This window comes from Felis catus, chromosome C2, assembly GCF_018350175.1.
Source record: "Felis catus isolate Fca126 chromosome C2, F.catus_Fca126_mat1.0, whole genome shotgun sequence".
Taxonomy (NCBI): domain Eukaryota; kingdom Metazoa; phylum Chordata; class Mammalia; order Carnivora; family Felidae; genus Felis; species Felis catus.
Genome location: NC_058376.1, coordinates 104,969,529 through 104,989,972, shown reverse-complemented (window position 1 = coordinate 104,989,972; position 20,444 = coordinate 104,969,529). Strand labels below are relative to the sequence as shown.

Genomic DNA, 20,444 nt, shown 5'->3' with positions numbered 1-20,444 from the left:
CACTTACTCATAATTCTATTTGCGTAACATCATGACCATGCAGTCTAGCCCCCTTCGTGAGGAAACTGAGGTCACAAAGTTGGTTAGAGACAGGGCTGGAAACTAAGCCCAGATGTTCTATATCCAGGACACTTGGCCCCACAGTGCTGCTACATATTACCATGTAGTTAAATTCAGGTGATGAAATAGGAGAGCATCTGTATACTGCATGTGACTTGCATGTAATTCATGCAATAAAGATGAAATACAAACCTCTTTGCCAGCCATTTCTTTATTACTCTAAATGCCACAACTTAGAGAAAGAAGGTTCAGCATTAGGGGCAATAATTTCAGAATTAGTTTGGGACTTTTGCAAATAAACCTTTTTCCCAGCCATCTATACTCCTTACAATTTAAATATTTCAGTCATGCCTTTTCTCAAATGTTGCCTTTACAGATTAACATCCTATAAATAGCACTGACCTCCTAGGAACATGCTGTCATCCCTACCCTTGGAGTATTATTCCAGTTTTCCGTTCATGACAAAAATGAAAATCCCAGTCTCATGGTGGCTACCTTCTGAAAGGATTTGCTTTGCGGGGAAATTAAAAGCATGTAGTTCATACAATTGGAAATTTCATTTTCCAGGGTGTCTGTACTCTTCTTTTACACAATTAAGTCTCCCAACGTGCCGAATAGCGCTGAACTTGTTGACAGTTGAGGAGGTGGAGCACGTGTGTGCATCAGGGAACAGCTGCTCTTGCCAGCTGCCTTCTCCTCTGCATAGACAGAAATACTGCCCAAGGAGCCCCTGCAGGGCAGGAGACTCAGAACTCCTTTGAACTTGCTGTAAGGAGCCCTTTCTGACATTTTGCTCTGTGAATTTATCCATTTGCATGCAGACCAAAGGGTAGTGAGCTTTTCACTGAGTGACTAGCAGCCAAGATTTTGGAGCCAAGCTACCTGGGTCCAAATCTTGGCTATGCCACCTAGTTTTCCAGCTCTTTGACATTAGGCCGTGTTACTTAATCTTACTATCTTCAGCAATCTCACCTGTACATGGGGATACTAGTTTCTTCATAGAGTTTTTGAGAATTAAATGTTATTATTAATAATCCCAGCATCCAATATATATTTTTAATGTTTTTATTTTTGAGCGAGAGAGCACAAGTAGGGGAGGGGGGGGGTGAGGGGGACAGAGGATCCGAAGTGGGCTCTGCACTGACAGCAGAGAGCCCCATGCGGGGCTTGAACTCCAGAACCATGAGATCATGACCTAAGCTGAAGTTGGACTCATAACCGCTTAACCGTCTGAGCCACCCCAGTGCCCCTGCAGCAACAAATATTGATGAAGCTTCTATTCCATTCCAGTTATCATGAACAAAACAGAGAAATAGCTCCTCCCTTAGAGTGTTTACTCCCTTAGAGTATTTACTCCCTTAGAGTATTTACTCCTCTAGAGTATGTTTTCCCAGTAGGAGCACTGATCCATTTAAGGGCTATAAAGTCAATGGTGAAGTGTGAGCAAATTTTCATTTAAATGAATTAGGATAGGATTTACAAATAAGAGTTTTATGAAACTTTTAAATATTTTTATACGTATGTGTGGCCTGGGTCTTGGCAGAAAATGGTTTTCTTGAGTCTGGTAGAGGAGACATGCAATTAAACAGCAATGTAGATGCAGCATTTATGATGAGTGCAATAAATATCTCTGGAGCATGGGAAAGTTACCTGCTTCCTTTTAGGTGGGCAGTACAGAGAATCAGGAGCCTTCCTGGAGGAAGTGACATTTAAGCCTAGACATAAAGGATAAGTAGAAATTTGCCAAAAGAAATGGAGGGGGGGGGGAGGTTGGGCAGGAAGCAGTTCCTTTAAGGGCAATGAGGAGCCAAGGGGACTTTAAAGGAGCTGGGAGAGACCTGCATTGCAGAGAGGCACTCTGGCTGCATGCAGAGAATGGGCATAGGTAGTAGGGAGACGGTTTAGTAATTTCAGGACACAGTGGTCCAGACTGGGGTGATTGATGGGGGAAGGTGCTGGTTTGCGATGACACCCACTTGACTCACATCTCTGATGTCTAATTTACAAAGGTTGCAGGGGACAAAATCTCAGTCTGTAAGCCACAAGCTCCTAACCTGAGGACACGGTCCTGTAAACAGGAAGACAGGACCTTTCAATCACTTTCCAAATCATCTCTCCATCCTGCTGGACATATCTGTAGACTGTCGCCGGCCTAGGAATTGGCAGGGCTTTCTGTTCCAAAATGGGACAGTTCTTGGCAGGAGATGGAAGGCTGGAAACAGAATGGAAACTGGGCTAGCCAGGCACCTTGCATGAAGAGAAAAGAAAAAACGAAACCTGGTACTTTCCCATCTGATCCGGAATATCTGGTCAGAAAATTATTTAAAAGGACAGATAATTCAGAGATATTTGGCTTTGAAATGCCATGCGTTTTTGGCAGTGGATTTACCTTGACAAATGTTTTTCTAAGGCCTTGTTTTGCATTCCCTGAACACAGACCATCTGGGCAGCAGGGGAGATGAGTAGGAGCCCAGGAGGGAATCTGGGTGGGGGGCTGAGGAGGTCCTAATGTTTAAAAATTGGGACTGAGACCACAACTTTTTATCACTCCAGTTGATGAATACTTATCTGTCTACCTGTGTTCTGCCCCAGAGCAGTGAGCTTTTCCTGACCTAACCCTTGCCAATTCACATGGTGATTTGAAAAGCAGCTATCTAGTTCCCAGCACCCGGTGTTTCCTACCCACATCTCTGAACACTTTTAGGGCCACATCCATCCTACAGGGCAGGGGGTGGGAGACGGGCAGCCAGCTGACCCAGGGCTTCACAGCAACCTCAAAATCAAACCATATTTGGAGCACAAGGCAGGCTGTTTACAGATGTTACCATAAAAGACATTTGAAATTATAATCAGTCCTGTTTTACAGAAGAGCTGTAAAGGGGCCAGACCAGAGGCCCCTTTTCCTGTATTCATTAAGATTGCTGCTTCCAGGCAAGTTAAAAGATTAGTTTATCTTCCCTGGCTCAGGCCTACCTAGGACTGGAAAGAGTCACACTTCACTGAAATCACTTAAACAAAGGGTCTCTGCACCAAGTCCCAATTAGGACCTAGAAGAAAAGTCAGGATGGCAGCCACTCCCTACTAAAGAATTCCAAGCATTCCCCTGGTCCTCCCTCTGGAGGGTGCAAAGCCAGGGTAGTGGCCTGGTCCAAGCTAGAATTCACTGGGAATAATTAGTAACAGCCCAAATCTGGAAGTTCAGGGAAACTGGTTTTCCCCCAATCCATTGTAAAATTAAGTGCTAGGGTTGTTTCGTTTATTTTTTCTTTTTGAATTTTTTCAGATTTACTGAGGTATAATTGACACATAAAATTGTTAAATATTTAAAATGCATGCTATGGTTATTTGACACAAGCATACAGTGTGTAAGGATCCCCTAGTCAACACATCCGTCACCTCACATGTGTGTTTGTGAACATTTAAGAGGGCATTTCCTTGTTTCCCAGTTCTTACAAGTCAGCATTGGTTGGTTCACAGGAAATTTCTAACCCTGAAAAGGTGCTCTATAACCCATCTATGCTTTCCAAGTGATGGTATCTTCACTCCAAGGAACCTTGTCCCTAATGAGATGAGGTGCCAAATTCAGGGAACCAGTGTGCATTCCGAAAAACCCAGCACAGGTTTCTTTGACTCGGTTTCCAGAAAAATGTAAGGACGCAGAGTCAGTGCAAGTGCCAGGAGCAGGTCACCTGCTATCCACGTCTTCCCTTCCTTTAATGTCTCCTTGATTGGAGGCGGCCAAAAGGGACTTTAGAGGTTCGCCTAAACCTTTAGAACAGATTCTTCACCAACGTTCCAGGTATCAGTCCCATCTTCCACTTAGCTCTCCATTCCCCAGACACACACCTCTCTGAGGTCATCCTCAGCGTGCGGCCGGTAGCGGGAAGGAAGCGTGAGCTAAAGCAACAGGTTCCGCCCACAGCCTGAACTTGGAAGGGGCGCGGGCAAGGCGACTGGAGCAGGGCGGTGGAGGGAGAGGAAGTGGCCGAGGAAGGTGGAAGGGAAATGATGGTGCATGACCACCCAGCACACGTCACTTCGGGCTCCCACAAGGGCTAGTGTCTGTGCGCGTGTGGGGGGAGGGAGGTCCTTCACCGGATCACTCGGGGACTTCCGCGTGGGTTAGCATGCGCCGCGACCGCGCTTTGGGGTACCGGGAGGCTAAGGCAGAATAACGAGCCCCGAAAAGAGAGCTTGAAACGCGCCCAGAAAATCTTTGTGTGTGTGTCTGTGGGTTAACACCCGCCACCCTCCCCAGGGTGCCGCCCCTGTTAATTGGCCAGGTCTGCATCCCTAACGCCCCGAGCCCCTTTCCCTCGGCCTTTTCCCGACCTCTCTGAACCCAAGCCCGCCCGCCTCCCGCCTGAGACTGCAGCCGCGAAAACCGGGAGAACGGACTGCGCCGCGCCCGGCAGCCTCTGGGCATGCTCGGTGGCGGGACCGGCTCCGCCGCCGGGAGGGCGCGTCCTCCCTCCCCCAGGGCGGCGGCGGCGGCGGCGGCGGCGGCGCCTGCAGCTACCGCCGCCGCGCCCGGCCCCGCACACCTTTTGGGGTGGGGAGAGCCACCCTCTCCTGCGAAAGCTGAGAGCGCCCCCCCCCCCCACCCCGAGCCTTCCGGCGGGCCGAGGAGGGGCCGGTCAGGGAGGCGTGGAGGCGGGAGTGAGACCTCCGAGCTGCCTGCGGTTCCTTAGAAAGTAAAGCTCAGCTGGCGAATCGAGCCGGCTCCCAGCCGCCGGCGGGGGCGGGGCGAGGCGGGGCCGAGTGGGGGGTGGTCTCGGCGCCCGGAACGAGGTGCGAATTCAGTAGCCGCCCACCTTCTTCTCGGTCCCGCCCCCAGGGAATTATAATTCTCTGGGAAAGTGTCTGGTTCTCGGAGAATCCTTGGGGCGGGATGCAGGGGTGCTCCCGGCGCAAAATGGTTACAACAAAGTCCATGCGCGCCCCGGGGCCCCTCTTATGGAAAGTGTGAGCGCTGGTGGCTGGGCACCCCCTTTGCTAATCTGAGGGTTAGTTACTGGGAGGAAGTATGGTTGGGGGGGGGGGGCGGTGGGCGAAGGGAAGCCTCAAGCTGGTGCCGGCTCCGTCCCCAGGCCTCCTTCGGTGGTGCACCTCCGACCAGGCAGGCGCGGGGCACTGGGCCGGGGTACTCGCGGCGGGTGGCGGGGGGCCGGAGCAGGCTCGGCCCGGCAGCTCACTCTCTGCCTCCTCCCCCTAGGATTACCGAGAGGATGGGATGGATCTAGGCAGTGACGCCGGCGGCAGCAGCAGCAGCAGCAGCCGCACCAGTTCGCAGTCCAACTCCACCAAAGTGACCCCTTGCTCCGAGTGCAAATCCTCGTCGTCGCCGGGGGGCAGTCTGGACTTGGTGTCTGCCCTGGAGGACTATGAGGAGCCCTTCCCGGTCTACCAGAAGAAGGTGATTGATGAGTGGGCGCCGGAGGAGGACGGGGAGGAGGAGGAAGAGGAGGACGAGCGCGACGAGCGGGGGTACCGGGATGACCGCTGTCCGGCCCGGGAGCCGGGGGACGTGAGCGCCAGGACCCGCAGCGGCGGCGGCGGGGGCAAGGGCGCCACCACTGCCATGCCGCCCCCCGTGCCCAACGGCAACCTCCACCCGCACGACCCCCAGGACCTCAGGCACAATGGCAACGTGGTGGTGTTGGCCGGCCGGCCCAGCGGTTCTCGGGGCCCCCGCCGGGCGGTCCAGAAGCCCCAGCCCGCGCGGGGCCGACGCGGCGGCCGGGGTCCGGCAACTGGGGTCCTCTGCCTTCAGCCCACGGACGGCGGGACGTGTGTCCCGGAGGAGCCCCCGGTGCCCCCTATGGACTGGGAGGCACTGGAGAAGCATCTGGCTGGACTGCAGTTCCGGGAGCAGGAGGTGCGGAACCAGGGCCAAACCAGGACCAACTCCACCTCCGTAAGTTGGCCCGGGGTGCGTGCCCACGCGCGCACACACGCGTACACACCGCGCGCACAGCCCGCACGCGTCCGCCTGGCTCTCCCACCCGCCTGCGGCCCCATTCATCCTTCCGCGAGGGTGGGGGCCGGGCTTGAGAGCCTGCCTTCTGCTACCCTGGGGTACGGTTGCTCAGTCTGTGAGCTGTCTGGGTTTGCAGGATGGGCGGAGAGGAGGGAGGGGCAGCCAGAGGGCAGCGGAAAGTCGAGTTAGTGGAACCGGCGACTCATTTTAATGGAATTACTTATGGAGACGAGATTGTGAGTCACTTGCCTGAAAATAAATCCGGGGAAATTTTGGCACCGAAGCCAGTGCCCTGCGGGTGATATTTCAAGTGGTAATAGTTGTGGCTTTGTCGACCGTGGTGGGTCTCCCTTCGTTACCACTAACGTTTCGCCCATGTATAGTCTGTCCCTGTGCACACGCTCACATTCGCCTGCCCACACCTCCGGTATGGCAGCAGGGTTTGTTCCGTCTCGCGTTTAAGCAGATGCTCCTGAATTTGAATGGGTGACCGCCCTGCCCTGAGACTTTGTTCCTTTCTGAAACCCGACCTGTTGTTGACTTGGGGAATGGGGGGCATTGACCTGCTAGGGTGAGAGAGTGGTTTTTGCCTCTGTCGCCTCAGCCTCTCTGGTGAAGCCCTCCTTGTTTTGAGAAGGAGCCACTTGCAGTTCCTTACCGGAGGCCACACTGCCTCAGTTCAGGAAATCCAGAGAGGGAGGGGTGCTGAAGTGGAACAGAGAGAGGGAGAGAAGGAGGGCTGCATCTATAATAAGAAGCTCTGGCAGGTTTGCACTTGTCTCAACATCTTTTTTGCCCCTGAGAGGAGAGCAAATCAATGACTTAAAAGCGTCAGGAATGTAGCTCCGCTATTTATCACTGTTTTGAGATAAAGCAACAGTTGTAATTTGAAATCGTTAATGATGTCCCTAAATGGGGCTGAAGGGCACACGGTTTCAATAAGCCGCTTTCTGTGTGTGGCAGCTGTGTGGCAGTGTGGGAGAATGCTGGCTTGCAGGTGTAATTTTTCTGCTCCAGGGCCCTGGGGCTACTGGAAATTGGGTGCATGCACTTCTGACTTCAGGGGTGAGGACACTAACCACGTTTCACAGAGAAATTGGCATGGTTTCTATCAGAGAGAGCCCTTGGCTGACAGAGCCCACTGGTTAGTGTCCCTTGAGAAACTACCTATTAAATTAACACACTCATTTTAATCCCAGCTGTTTACCATGGCCACTAGCAGACGTGGAATCTTTCCATTACAGCCAATTCTATGTATTATACCTTGCAATGGAAAACATCCTTTTCCCACTTAGTGTCTGAGAAAAATACCTGATTAAGCTCCTTGGACTTAAACAATGACTTGAAGATAAACACATTTCATTTACTATTGCATGATATTAATACATTCCAGGAGAATATAATAATTTATGTACGTGCAAAGTTAGGATTTGATGATGACAACAAACCCCATTACTTAATATTTTTTGTTTAATAACTATTAAACAAAATGTCATTGAGCACCTGTGTACTATGGGCTGAATCCAAGGTCTGATTCTCTGGGCTACAGTTACACATCTGTCCATGTGAGACTTGAATTATGGCGAGGGGAGGTAGGGTACAGACTGACTCCCCTCTAAGAACTTAAAATTTAATAAATTACTTAACACCATCCCTTCCCCCAACACACACACACACACACACACACACACACACACACACACACACACATACACACAGCCTATTACTATGAAGACTTTGTGAATCTTTCCTTCTTGGGCAATCTTTGAAACCAAAGGTGTCTCCTCACCTGTTGAACAATTTGCATTATTTGGGTTCCCTTCCCTCCACCCCAGCCCCCCTGAAAATGTCCCTTCTGGGCATTTCCTCCACAAGTTATGCAGAAAAACCTGAAACCCATTTCTTGAAAGCAAGTATGTGCACAGAAAAAAAGGGGGAGGGGAGAGCCTTTGAGGTTGTTTAATCAATTTTACCATTTTTTTGGTTTGTTAATAACAAAATTAATAGCCAGTGTCGGTTTAGAATAGTGTTTTTCATACTGTAAGTTACCCATGAAATCACCTTAACATTTAAAGAAAGAAATGAAATAAAACAGTAAACTTGGTTTTAAAAACTTTTGCTTTGGTTTTATGTAAACACTGGGTCATGATGTAAAATTTATTTCTTACTATGGGTCATTGTCATAAAATTCAAAAAACACTGATTTAAATGCTGTTTACTCCTGCCTGGGATAAGTGGGAAAATTTATAACTATGAGGACAGAAACTTGAGAATAACAAAGGAGTTATGTAGAGGAGAAAGCCTATCTGGAATAAGTTGTTCAAATCAAACATTTTGCTCCTCTTTAAAAAAATTTTTTAAGTTTATTTATTTATTTGAGAGAGGAGGGAGAGAGAATCTCAAGCAGGCTCCACACCCCCAGCACACTGCCCGATGTGGGGCTTGAACTAACGAACCATGAGATCATGACCTGAGCCAAAACCAAGAGTCAGACGCTTAACCAACCGAGCCACCCAGGTGCCCCTTTTTGTTCCTCTTTAAAAAGCTCTATATAAATACATGTAAATGGAATTAATGCAGACTACTTGGAGGAAGGATATAAAATGAAAAAGAGGAGTAGGTTCTCCTTTACCTATGAAGAGGACCAAATGAGCTCTTCCCACCTGAGGGCTTTGCCCATGGGGTTGCCTCTCCTGGGAATCAAGTGGCTTATTCTTTCCCATCATTCCAGACTACTCAGCCCTCACATCCCTGACCACCCTCCCTCCCCCGCCCCCCAAAGTAAAGTAAGGCACTCCTTGTGTTTTCTTAGTGCTTATCACTACCTGACATCTTGTTGGGTTCCCCTTCATTTTTGGTCTCTTGAGAATCAAGTTGTAGTGTACAGGTCTTGCCTCTCTTTTAATCATTGTAGCCTCGTGCTTGTGATACTGCCCGGGATGCAGTAGGTTCTCAAATACTGAATGAATGAATGAATGAATGAATGGTTTATTAGACCCACACACCCAGACCTAAACCGACCCCCTCATTTTACAGTTTCAAAAATTGAGGCTCATTGCAGTAAGTGATTTGCCTAAGGGCCCACTAAGTAATCTATGAAAGGTTTTCTTCTATCAGACTATGTTTTTTCTCATTTTAATGCTAAAATCAATTTGAAGTAAAAGGGAAGGAAAGAGGCTTCCACCTCCGTAGGTTTCTTAAATGACAAGTCCCCTCTTATGCTTCCCTAGTAAGTATTAAGGACAGAAATAAATTAGGAAATAACCAACATACCATTATTTATGAGTCTCTTCTCACAAACATGGTTTAGTTTTGATTTGTTTTGATGGAATAATGGCTGCAGCAAAACACTCAAAAGGAAGAACTAAGATCTCAAAAATGTGTTGACCATCAGCCTTCCCTAATCTACTGAAAATTTAGAGGCAAATTTAAAAGCCCTAGAGGCAAATTTAAACCCTAAGGCTGACCTTTCCTTCCTGTAGGATTTAAGCAGTTTATCTCTAGCTTGGTGTCAGCCAAAGAGCATGGGCTTGGATGGTGCCAAGAACTGTCTTTGGGGTCAGAGCTCTGAGGTGCCAGAGGGAGTCCCCCCAAGGAAACGATTGGTGACCTTACCTCCTGCTATCCTGCTAGACAAACTTGCATTGCGTCAGGTGGCCCAGCCTCTTCCTAGATGGCCCAACCCCCAACCTTGATGTTGGAGCCTTGAGGGCAGCAAGGTTTCTTTACTCCACCGTCTTATCCCCAGTAGCTCCCATGGGGAGGGGAGCTGTTCAACCCAACAACCAGAACTCCCCCCAGAAGTGCCTCCTCCAGTTGGCCAGCCCCTGCTCATCTGGCTTCTACCTGTTTCTCACAGTCCTGCCTTGGGCTTACATCACCTCAGGTGTGTGGCCCCCATCTAGGGCCACACACAGTAAAGAAGTAAAGAAAGGTACTGGGGATTGGTGCTTTTGATGTCAGATTTAGAACCAGCTGTGGCAAGTTTAAGGGAGTCCTGCCCCCTTATATTAGTGTTCACCCTAAATTCTCATTTCCCTGCCTACTATGACTGCTGAACTGGCTTGGGCAATCAATCCTAGAGAAACCTGGTTTCCCTCTTTTCAGTGCAGACCCAAGCAGTCAGCTTTCTCTTTCCTCCTGCTTCTCCTGGATCTTTCTTTGTAGCCCTGTCACTCTTCTTGGGGTGGGGGTGCCCATTGCCTCAATGTACTCCTCTTCCTAAACGGAGTATAATTATACCTCTTTTTCTCAGTGGTCTTTCTGTGAGGTTTTCTACCCTCAGGGTCTGAGGTCCTCCAAGTTTAGCCTATTCTGCCTAGAAACTTATCCTCTTTGTTCTCCCTCTTGTCCCATTTTTTGGATTCTTAAAAAAAAAAAAAAAAAAAAAAAAAAAAACTGTTGAGGTAGAATTGACATACAACCAACTGCACATATTTGAAATGTATAATCTGATGGGTTCATGTGACATGTGTCCACCTGTGAAACTATCACCAAAATCAAGATAATGAACATATCTCTTACCCCAAAAAGTATCCTCCTGCCCCTTTGTAATACTTCCAACCTATCCTTTGGCAACCACTGGTCTTATTTCTAGCACTGCAGGTTAGTTTGCATTTTCTAAGATGAATGTAAGTAGAATCATATACTATGTACTCAGTTTTTGTCTGCCTTCTTTCACTCAGTATGTAATATTTTATGATTCATCCGTATTATTATATATATCAAGAGCTCACTACTTTCTGTTGCTAGGTAGTGTTTCATTTTATGGATATACCCTATTTCCCTGTTGATGGACATTTGAGTTGTTTCTAATTTCCTTGTTGTTGTTGTTGTTGTTGTTGTTGTTGTTGTTGTTGTTGAATTTTGAGAGAACCTGTGTGTGAATGGGGGAGGAAAGGAGAAAGAGAAAAAAAATCTTAAGCAAGCTTCACGCTCAGCACAGAGCCCAACTCAGCACTTAATCTCATGACTCTAGGATCATGACCTGAGCAGAAGAGTAGACCACTCAACTGACAAAACCACCCAGGCTCCCCGTTTCTAGTTTCTGTCTATTACTAATGAAAGTGCAGTGAACATTCATTCATAGGAACATATTCTTTCATTTCTGTTGGGTAAATACCTAGGAGTAGAATGATTGGATCATACAGTAAGCAACTTTAGAAGTTGCCTGTTTTCCAAAGAAGCTGCTTCTGTCACCATGATTATTTATGCACTCACTATAACCTTGGTTGCTCTGTTCCATCTATGTCCTTGGGGACTTACAAAACCTCTCTCTTCAGGTGACTGGGGGGATTGCTTCCCTCTCTTTTACAACAATGAGAGAGTAGGAGGATCACATCTTACACCCAACCAGAATCATTACACCTATTGTTCCAAAACCCATTTTTAAATTAAAGAGTTCTACTTGTAGACCCAACATGTTTTAATTATGGTTTTATTATTTTTAGTGCCTGTGACGGGTACATTTTCTCATTCAATGAGAAGATAAGAATAATTTTAATCGACATGTTAATTGAAAGCAAATTCTCCTGATGAAGTTTTTTCCAAAGTACTTGAAAATAATGTCTTTTTATTTGTACCATTAACTAGTAGCAAACTTTAAATTACATACGTTTCTTCCAGAACGGTAGTAATTACAGGTTGTTTTCAATGTATTATTCTGTAAGAATTATAGCTCAGGTACTCCATCTCTATCAATGACACCACTGAAAGAGCTTGAATGGCTGAGTGGTTTGTTTCTGTAGTTACTTGGGCTATGTTTAGATTATGTGAATTCCCATTTTTATGGACTGAATCAAGAGGTCTTTATTACTCCTACAAAATATTGCAAAGTTTGTAAGTTTGTAAAGTTTGTAAGTGATTTGGCAGTGCAGGGCATAGCAGTGAAAATATTCTGTGTGGTATGCAGCTATCTCTTATTCCTTGTTCGTTACAGAGCAGTACATCACATTGGTAAACCTTTTTGATTTTTTAATCATTACCAGAAATTACCAGGGCCGATCGTATTCTATGCTTCAACCTTTTACCTTGAGATGTTTAGTGCCATCATTGCCTGTTTTTCTAATTTATGTTGATATTTAAGAGCTGTAAAAAGCTGCTCTATCCATTAGCATGTATTCAAGATTTTAAAGAAATATATGGTTGGATTAAAAAAAAACATAGGTTGCAGGGGCACCAGGGTGGCTCAGTCGGTTGAGTGTCTGACTCTTGATTTTGGCTCAGGTCATGATCTCATGGTTTATGGATTCGAGCCCTGCAGTGGGCTCTGTGATGAGCTTGGAGCCTGCTTGGGATTCTTTCTCTCTTGCCCTCTTTCTCTCAGCCCCTCATGCGTGTATGCTCTCTCTGACTCTTTCAAAATAAATAAACTTAAAAAAAAATTAGGTTGCAGGTAAACTACAAGTTCTGGGGCTGTGTGGGTACTTAAACTACCATCACATGGTTCATCCTGTAATGGAACAGCCTTTGAAAGTGTTGTAGGTGGACTAAAGGAAACCTTTGCCTACCAACTAGTTTGCATGTAGTGGTGCATTAAAACACCCTAAGGAAAATTTCCAGGATAGTGCGTATCTGTAAAACAGATGTAGACATTCTCATCACACATTCACTGAGCTCTTTGATCACCTTACCACTGACATCCTGTCACCTTCCTCCATCCATGTCTGGCTCTGCCATGCCTTCAAGTCCAGATCCTGTGCCTGCCATTCCTTATTACTTCACTCAGGAAAGCCCAGTGTGAGCCCTTGGCTTCGGAGCAGGTCCACATGCTGCTGTCCACCGACCTGCCCAGCACTTGCTTCTCCAAGGTCCACTCTGATGCAGGGCCTCACCTCTTTGGGAAACTGCAGCTGATCATCTCAGCCCTGAGCAACCACTCTTCTGAACTTTTTATTCCACTTATATACCACTTTTTCATACTTAGCTTTTTAAAAAAGACTTTCCAGTCTTAAGTGTTGTCATATTCATTATCACATTCCATCCTCATGACACCTGAAATTTGAACAAAGCAGTAATGATTCCTGTTTTAGAGATGATAATACTGAGGCTCAGCAAGGTTCAGGGATTTGCCTGAAGTCTCAGGCCTTATAAAACTTAGACCGACCTGTCAATTTCTGACTCTGATTCCAGGCTCTTTCAGTGACATTGCCTTATGGTCAATTATCTTTTTGTGGGTATGTCTCTTATCTACCCAAGTGCTAATAATAATAACTCCAGGTCCTTTCTTAAAAGCTTATCTAAACTCTATGACATTTGAATTTAAAAACAGAAATTTGTTTTTACTCCTAGACCTTTACCCCTGAACACATGAATGGTCTTGTTTTCTTACTTTTGAAATTCAGTCCCAAGAACTTTAACAAAAAAGGCTTTTGAAAATTCTTGTCTTAGCAGCTTTATGCTCCTTGAGCTGTTAGGTGGGACAGATGATACTTTATGCTGTCAGTGACTGGGAGATTATTTTGCATACAATTTTAGTAGAAATTCAAGTGTCAATCATGAAATTGAACATTTTTAATAGAAAAGTAATAGGATTTTAAAGATAGAAAGGATCCTAGAGGTCTTCTCATCAAACCCTCATCATTTTTAAAGGCAGAAACAGGTCTATGGAGATTAAACATCTTCACCCAACTTCATGCAACATCCTCAGCTCAGGCCTGACCGAGTCTGGAAGTAGATTCCACTTTTTAGCGCTTGAGCAAAAGTTTTTATTTTACTGTTTGTTTCTCTTTTTCTTTTTTTAAACCAACATTTTCAGGCAATCATAAAATTGCTTCCTTCTATGCAGACTTCGGTTCATCACTGTGTGTATCTCTACCAACAAAACAGTGCTTTTCCTGGGTTGACAGTATTTTCCATTACTGCTCCTTTTTCTGTCTGTCCAGCCTCCTTTCCACCACTGGGCAGCACAGTCCTTCCCTCTCTTTGGGCCAGTGCATGATTGGCACTTGAGAACTTTGCAAGGAGCCACCTGAGTTCTAGGAGGCAGAGAAGGGAGCAACTAGGGTTCAGGCTCACCCTTCTGTAGGTCACTTCTTTGTGCAAAGTCCTTCCATTGACTGTCAGACCATGAGGCAGAGCCCGGGTTCAAAAAGATAGGAGAGAGAAGATCTCTATGCAGCTCACCTGCAAGTAGAAATAGACTTTTAAGTGAATAGTTGATTATAAGCCCCCACAGGAGAAGATAATAAAATCAAGAAAAATCTAGAAAGCTAAGCATTTGTGGAGTTAAGTAGCAGCCCGTGAAAGAGTCTCCATTAGGAAAGACATCAGGCTTCGTCAGAATGTGGGTGAGAATAAGGAATAGAAAAATGGACGTCAGGAAAGGGACACGTGTTTGGGTTTTTATGTTCCCTGTATGATATTTCTCAGTTTCCCATGTAAATTTGTAGAACCATGCCATCACAAATTCTTCTTGTCAGGTTCAGGACACTTGTAATAACCATTGTCCTTCACTTAACCAAGCCTCATCAAATCTGTCAGCACCCTCATTGTTTCAGCTGCTCTTGGTTTGTTTCTTTGCTTCGTTTTGGTTTTGGCTACTACTTCACTGTTGTGATGTTATTTTCCTCATATATTTGTTACATACTTAGGTCGAGCATGTTCTATCACCAATCTTTGTCACTTGTCTTTCTCGGTTTTCATTTCTACACGTGCTTAAACTAATTTTATTCTCCCCACCTGACCTCTTTTTTTTAACGTTTGTGTCATTTTAGGTTATTCCCATTTTCCCCTACTTTGGTGGTATTTTCTCCAGAAGGTATATATAACTCAAAAGATGATGGTTTAGGCTAGGAAATACTCAAGTGATAGGAATGAACTCAACCAGTGTTTGTTCAGCTCCAGGTTGATGGCTTTTTAAAAGTACTTGTGAAATATTTTTTTTTTAGTTGTGTGTAACTGATATGAAGTCATATTAAAGCAAAGCTTACCGGAAGCAAAAGAGTTACCAGTTTTCTTCCATCTAGTCTTGTATATCAGATTTCCTGATAAATCCAGATTTCCTGATACAGTGGCAATTATCCTGTAGTTTCTACTGATACTTGAATCCTTGTTCCTGTACATTCTACTGATACTCCTGAACCTCCACCCAAACATTTAATACTTATTTGTAATTGAATGACCTTTCTGGTGTATCCGTCATCAGCAATATCATGTTCATCTTTCTTCTTCTTTTATTTCCTTCCATTTCTCAAAGTTACTCCTCAGTATTTACGCTTCTTGAAAGTGATTGTGGATCTTTCTTTCTTGGGATATTAGCATAGTATATATGTTTTTAAAAAGCTTCAGTTTTTATGGTTTACAAGAAGCCATGCATTAGTCAGCAGCTGATTTCTGCAAATTTATCAATTCAAGAGGGTAGGGTTTTATTGCCCATGTCTTAATAGAGATGATTGATCCTTCAGAACTCTTTCTTGTAGAAATGAATGTCTGGGTTATTCACAGAGTTGGTTTTTTTTTTTTTTTTTTTGGTACAAAATATTACAAAAACCTGTCAAGAAAATGTGTGGGTTGGGCTTTTCTAGTGTTGCTCCACTTGCCCAGGTGGATGAGGCTGGTTCTCAGAGGGCTTGACAAAAGGCAGAGGAGAGCATGGTCTCTTCAGCCTCACGGCCAAGCCTCCAGGCAGCAGATTGCCTGTCAGCACCTCCCTGAGCACAGGCGAGCTGATCTGACATGTTTTTGTCCCCTGATCTGGCATGTTGTTGTCCCCTTAGCGATGCACACCCGTTGCTTTCTCCTCTAGGGTCCCCTTCCCACCCCCCCACCCCCCCACCCCCCCACTGTGATCCTCAGCCTGCCTCTGTGTCCTTTCATTCGTGTGCATGTCACCTGTCTGTAGAGAACCAGTTCAAAGTCTTTATGAAAGTGGCTCATCTAGGACTGAGCACCTCTGATGACCAGGGCTCCTGGCCAGATGCCCCCATGGACCACCTGGTAATGAGGAGACAAGAGCGGGCACTCTCCCTGGCCTGCTGGCTGTGACCAGGGTCCCTTCACTCACTAATAGGTTGTAGGCATGCTCAGAACAAAACAACAGGTAAGTCACGGCAACTACTAAACTAATGTAATTTGATTCTGCTTCCTTCTGGGTTTGCCATATATGGAAAGAATTTTCCTGTCTAAAAAAGTTTAAAGGGAATGAGGTAATTTCCTCATAATTCCTAAGATCTCCAGTAGTGTTATAAATTTAGATTTGAGGTTAGATCATTAAAAAATAAAAACAGAACGAGAAAAGCTGCTGTGTTACAAAATGCTGGGGTATTTTTAATGTCAAGTCCAGCAGCATGATAGCTTGTACCCCCTTTCCGCCACGCAAAGAAAGAGTAGTGTTAAACTTATTTCCAAAATAAGAAGGGCCTGGACCTCTGGGAACCTGCACAGTGTCTTCTTAGAAAAGAACTTAAAGGCTAATCTCCACTCCTATAAAAATAACATGTTTTCAAATAGTTTCAAAACCAATTTAGCCTTCTGTTTTTCTCCTCATGGTACCAGTAGCTAAAAATTATACCACTTATGAAAATTGCAGACAATTTTTTTTTCTTTGTGCAATCTTACATAATTTTTTGGTCCATTTTGACCTGGTCTGACATTTTATTATGAGCAACTGCATCTTAAGTGCTCTGTCCTTTTTATTTCCACTCTAAAATTGGTAAGGAGTAAGAGAGAAGACCATTGGGATTTTATTTTTGAATACTTAAATTATGTAACCAGTGATCTCCCGTTAGGGTTGTTACCCAGCCTACAGTGGCCCCACAGCCTGACCCAAATAGCCCTTAAAGTCAGATCTTGTTCTAGAAGAACAACTTGAAGCCACAGTAATTTTAAAGCTTTTTGAATACCTGCTCTACTCTGGTATGTGGTTTCAATATTAGATTTATTTTTCTTGTGTTTCATATAGAAACACTCAACAAAGCAAATGTACAGCTGTGGTGTGTGTGCTAACATATGAGTAAGACCCCTACAGAAATTCCAGTGTGCTGGTGGCCAAGTTAGAACTCTGTGTTACTAATAAACAATCACACTGGGAATCCAAATATTAGAGCTGGGAGACATTCCATGGCAAGGATGCAAAACCCATATGCTTCCAGAGGCCATGTAGGTAACTAATGAGGGCAGTGGGTCAGGGGGGAACAGGACCGAAGTGAATTGGAGGGTGTGTTCTTCCACACTGGCTGATTTGCTGCCATGCCAGAATGTAGTCTCGGCATTCTGACATAACAGGAGAAGCCCAAGACCAAGGTTTTATGAGAAATATCTTGAATATGAAATGTTGGTGTGTAAGTTAAAAAAAAAAACACACATAATTCTGTAGGGCTAACAAACATATCAGCTCTTCAAAATATGGCCTCTGGGCTACCAGCTTCCCACCTCACACCAAACCCAACCTTTCCATTTCATAGATGAAAAACCAGAGACCCAGAGAGGTTACATGACTTTTCCTGAAGTGGGGGGTAAGGTGGGCGAGGTAGGGGTGGCTTGCTAAGAGGTCTGGTGAGATACTAGAAATGAGAGATGCCAGGAAGGAAAACTCATGAAGTGTTCTGATTTAAGAACACTTAAATTTAAGAACACTGATTATGTTTAAAATAATTTGAAACAGTAACATCCAGAGGGGGAAAAAAAGTAAGAGATAACGTGTACACCTTGTTCTATTTTACCTAATTCTTACACACATTCCATAACTTAAAATTTACTTTTCTCTTTCATCTTCAAAGCAGTTCAAAAACTGAGTTTTTATTTGGATTCTGGGAAATGTACCATGATTCATTTTTCATTATTTATGAATAATGAAAAGGGAGGAACACTTTAAGAACAAGTTACCTTAAACAATGACGCGCGTGCGCGCACACACACACACACACACACACACACACACACACACAAACGCACACACTGCAGGATATGTGGCCTCAGTTCTTTTATCTGCTGGAAACTCCTCTGAGACCATTTAATTCAAGGGATGGTGGTAGGGGTAAGTTTTAATAAAATTTCTTATTATATGGAATGTAATGAAACTTCAATATTGCTGAATCATATTTAGATTTTATTTAATTCCAGCTGCTACTACATAATATACTGTTGAAAGTATAGAGGTTTGGAAGTTTGTTTGTTTGTTTGTTCGTTTTCCTCTTTAGAGCTACTGGCTCTAAGTACAAAGTCATTACAGATTTCAAACAAATGAGAGAAGTTTGGGGTCTTGATTCACTTCCATTAGGAAAAATAGGAAGCACTGTTCATTTAGCTTTTTAAAAATGACTTTTTATTTTGGAATAACTTTAGATTTACAGAAAAGTTACAAAGATACTACAGAAAGTTCATGAACATCCTTCCCCAGCTCCTCCTGATGTTGACACCTCCTAGAACTGTGGCACATTTCTCAAAACTAAGAAATGAACATTGACACCGTATTATTACCTAAACTACAGGCCTTATTTGGATTTATACTAGCTTTTACAATTTAAAAGGTATTACAACTAGTCAGCAATGATAATAAGTAATATATCCTCGAAGGCTGTGGCTTGAGAGAGGGGAGAGTTGGGTCCCCCCATAGTCTCCTGTACCTCCCTGCAAAGTCATCCCAAGCGAACATGAAACCTAAGCAAATATTCCACTGTGTGTTTGCTTTTTGTAAATCCATTTTTTAAATGTTTATTTTATTTATTTTTGAGAGAGAGAGAGTGTGTGTGTGTGCGTGTGTGTGAGTGCACAAGCAGAGGAGGTCTGCAGAGAGAGACTGGGGACAGAGGATCTGAAGCGCGTTTGGTGCTGACAGCACAGAGCCCGATGTGGGGCTCAAACTCACAAACTGTGAGATCACGACCTGAGCGGAAGGTTGATCATTTAACCAACCAAGCCACCCAGGTGCCCCTGTAAATGCATTTTGAAGACAAGTCTAGCCCCTCTTCCAACCAGGTCCCCTTCCTCAGTCCCTCCTATGTGGAGACTACTGCTGCCCAGTGGGGAAAGCGTGTGCAGTGATGCAGACACGCAGGGCAGGGAAAGAGAGGAACACATGCATACCTGTGGAGGGTACAGCTCTAATCAGGAAGGCAGGCATGAGGAGCTGTGTTGGGAGTTTCCCAACATGGCATAAACTGCATACTTGCCCATCGTCTACTTTCCTGTGGCCTGTAAACAGCCACAAGTTGTCACTGTCCTTAGGAATATTATTTGGCTCCCCGACATCCACATTTTTTGTTGGTTGTTTGTTCTTTAGGAAGCAGCTTTTCGGTTTGGGGGTTTGCTTCTTTAAAGTCAAGCTTCAAAAATAAATAAATAAATAAATAAAGTTAAGTTTCTGGTGGAATTGCGAAGGCTCTGTGGGCGGCATGAAAGTTCAGGCAGAAAGGAATAAGTTACAGTTGACTAGAGACAGCTATAAGTGACCTGGGGGACAAATGCCACTCAAGATGTGAAATGAGTGACAAGTCATGGAAACCAATTTGGGAGGTTTCACAGATTAGAAATAACTATGAAAGGGGTTTGAGACTCCTGCAGAAGTGGAAAAAGAAAAGAAATGGACATATCATGATGTTCAGTATTTGTTGACTGAATCATCAGAATTTTAAAAACTAAACTAGTAATGGGCACACCCATAGTTTTGTCAGCAGTAGGATGTCCCCGTGATTCCGTGATTTCTCATGAAGAGGGTTTCCTGGTTAGTCATTCTCTGCCTTTGGTGGCCTGGCTTGGCTGAGAGGATCAGTGATTTCCTCTTAGGCTTGTTTAAATTTCCCAGAATTCTTTTACTAATTACATGTTCAATGTATTGTGGATTATGATACTACTAAGTAAATGTTTCTCTCAGCAAAACCCATAAAATCACATTGGAAACAGTGCTCTCTAGACCACAATGTTTTGAATAGATTCTTCAGAGTATATACTCTCTTTGAATTCACTAGATGCTGTGCTGGAGGATAGGCTATTTTGGCATCACCGACCCCTGTGTTCTTGGGTTCCTGCCCCCATCGTGGATGTTCGTGGGGTTTGTGCCCAGCATGAGTTACCCTTCCTAATAGGGCCCGGGTTCCTTTTAGGGAGTTATCCCTTCTCTGCTGTGTGTGATTTTGGTGGAAGGGTAATTGCCAGTGGCTGACTCATGTTCTGGAAACCTCAGTTGCAGATTCTCCCTCCCCTGGCGCTGTTGCAGGTGGAAGAGCCCCTCTGGGACTTTGGGTCTAGAGCACTCATGGCAAGACCGTTAGGAGCAGCCAGAGGGCCTTGCAGCAATGACTGCCAAACCCTTCCCATGAGGGACCATGTCCTGCTTCTGCTAACCAGCCTTCCCAGCCTGCCTTGCTCTCTCTGTGTTTCCAGCTGCTACTCCAGGGCCCACCTCCTGTTGAGTCTGTGAGTTTAGGTTGGCCAGTGTTGGCTTTATTGCTTTCCAGTCAGGAACCCT

The 20,444-nt window shown here is 45.0% G+C and overlaps 1 protein-coding gene across 4 annotated transcripts in view; it reads left to right on the top strand.

Annotated features, from left to right (window-relative positions):
• The window catches only part of LOC101094201 (schwannomin-interacting protein 1), a 579,710-nt gene that overhangs the window by 452,032 nt on the left and 107,234 nt on the right, over positions 1-20,444 (top strand). Inside the window, exons 1-2 of one of the 4 annotated variants that reach the window (XM_023260433.2) lie at positions 4,615-4,754; positions 5,276-5,977. In XM_023260433.2, the coding sequence (XP_023116201.1) occupies positions 5,294-5,977 (684 nt within the window). In that variant the 5' untranslated portion in view covers positions 4,615-4,754; positions 5,276-5,293. Of the gene's footprint in view, positions 1-4,614; positions 4,755-4,890; positions 5,067-5,275; positions 5,978-20,444 lie in introns of those variants that run through there. The other 3 variants (XM_023260435.2, XM_045037391.1, XM_019810501.3) reach the window with 3 other exon arrangements.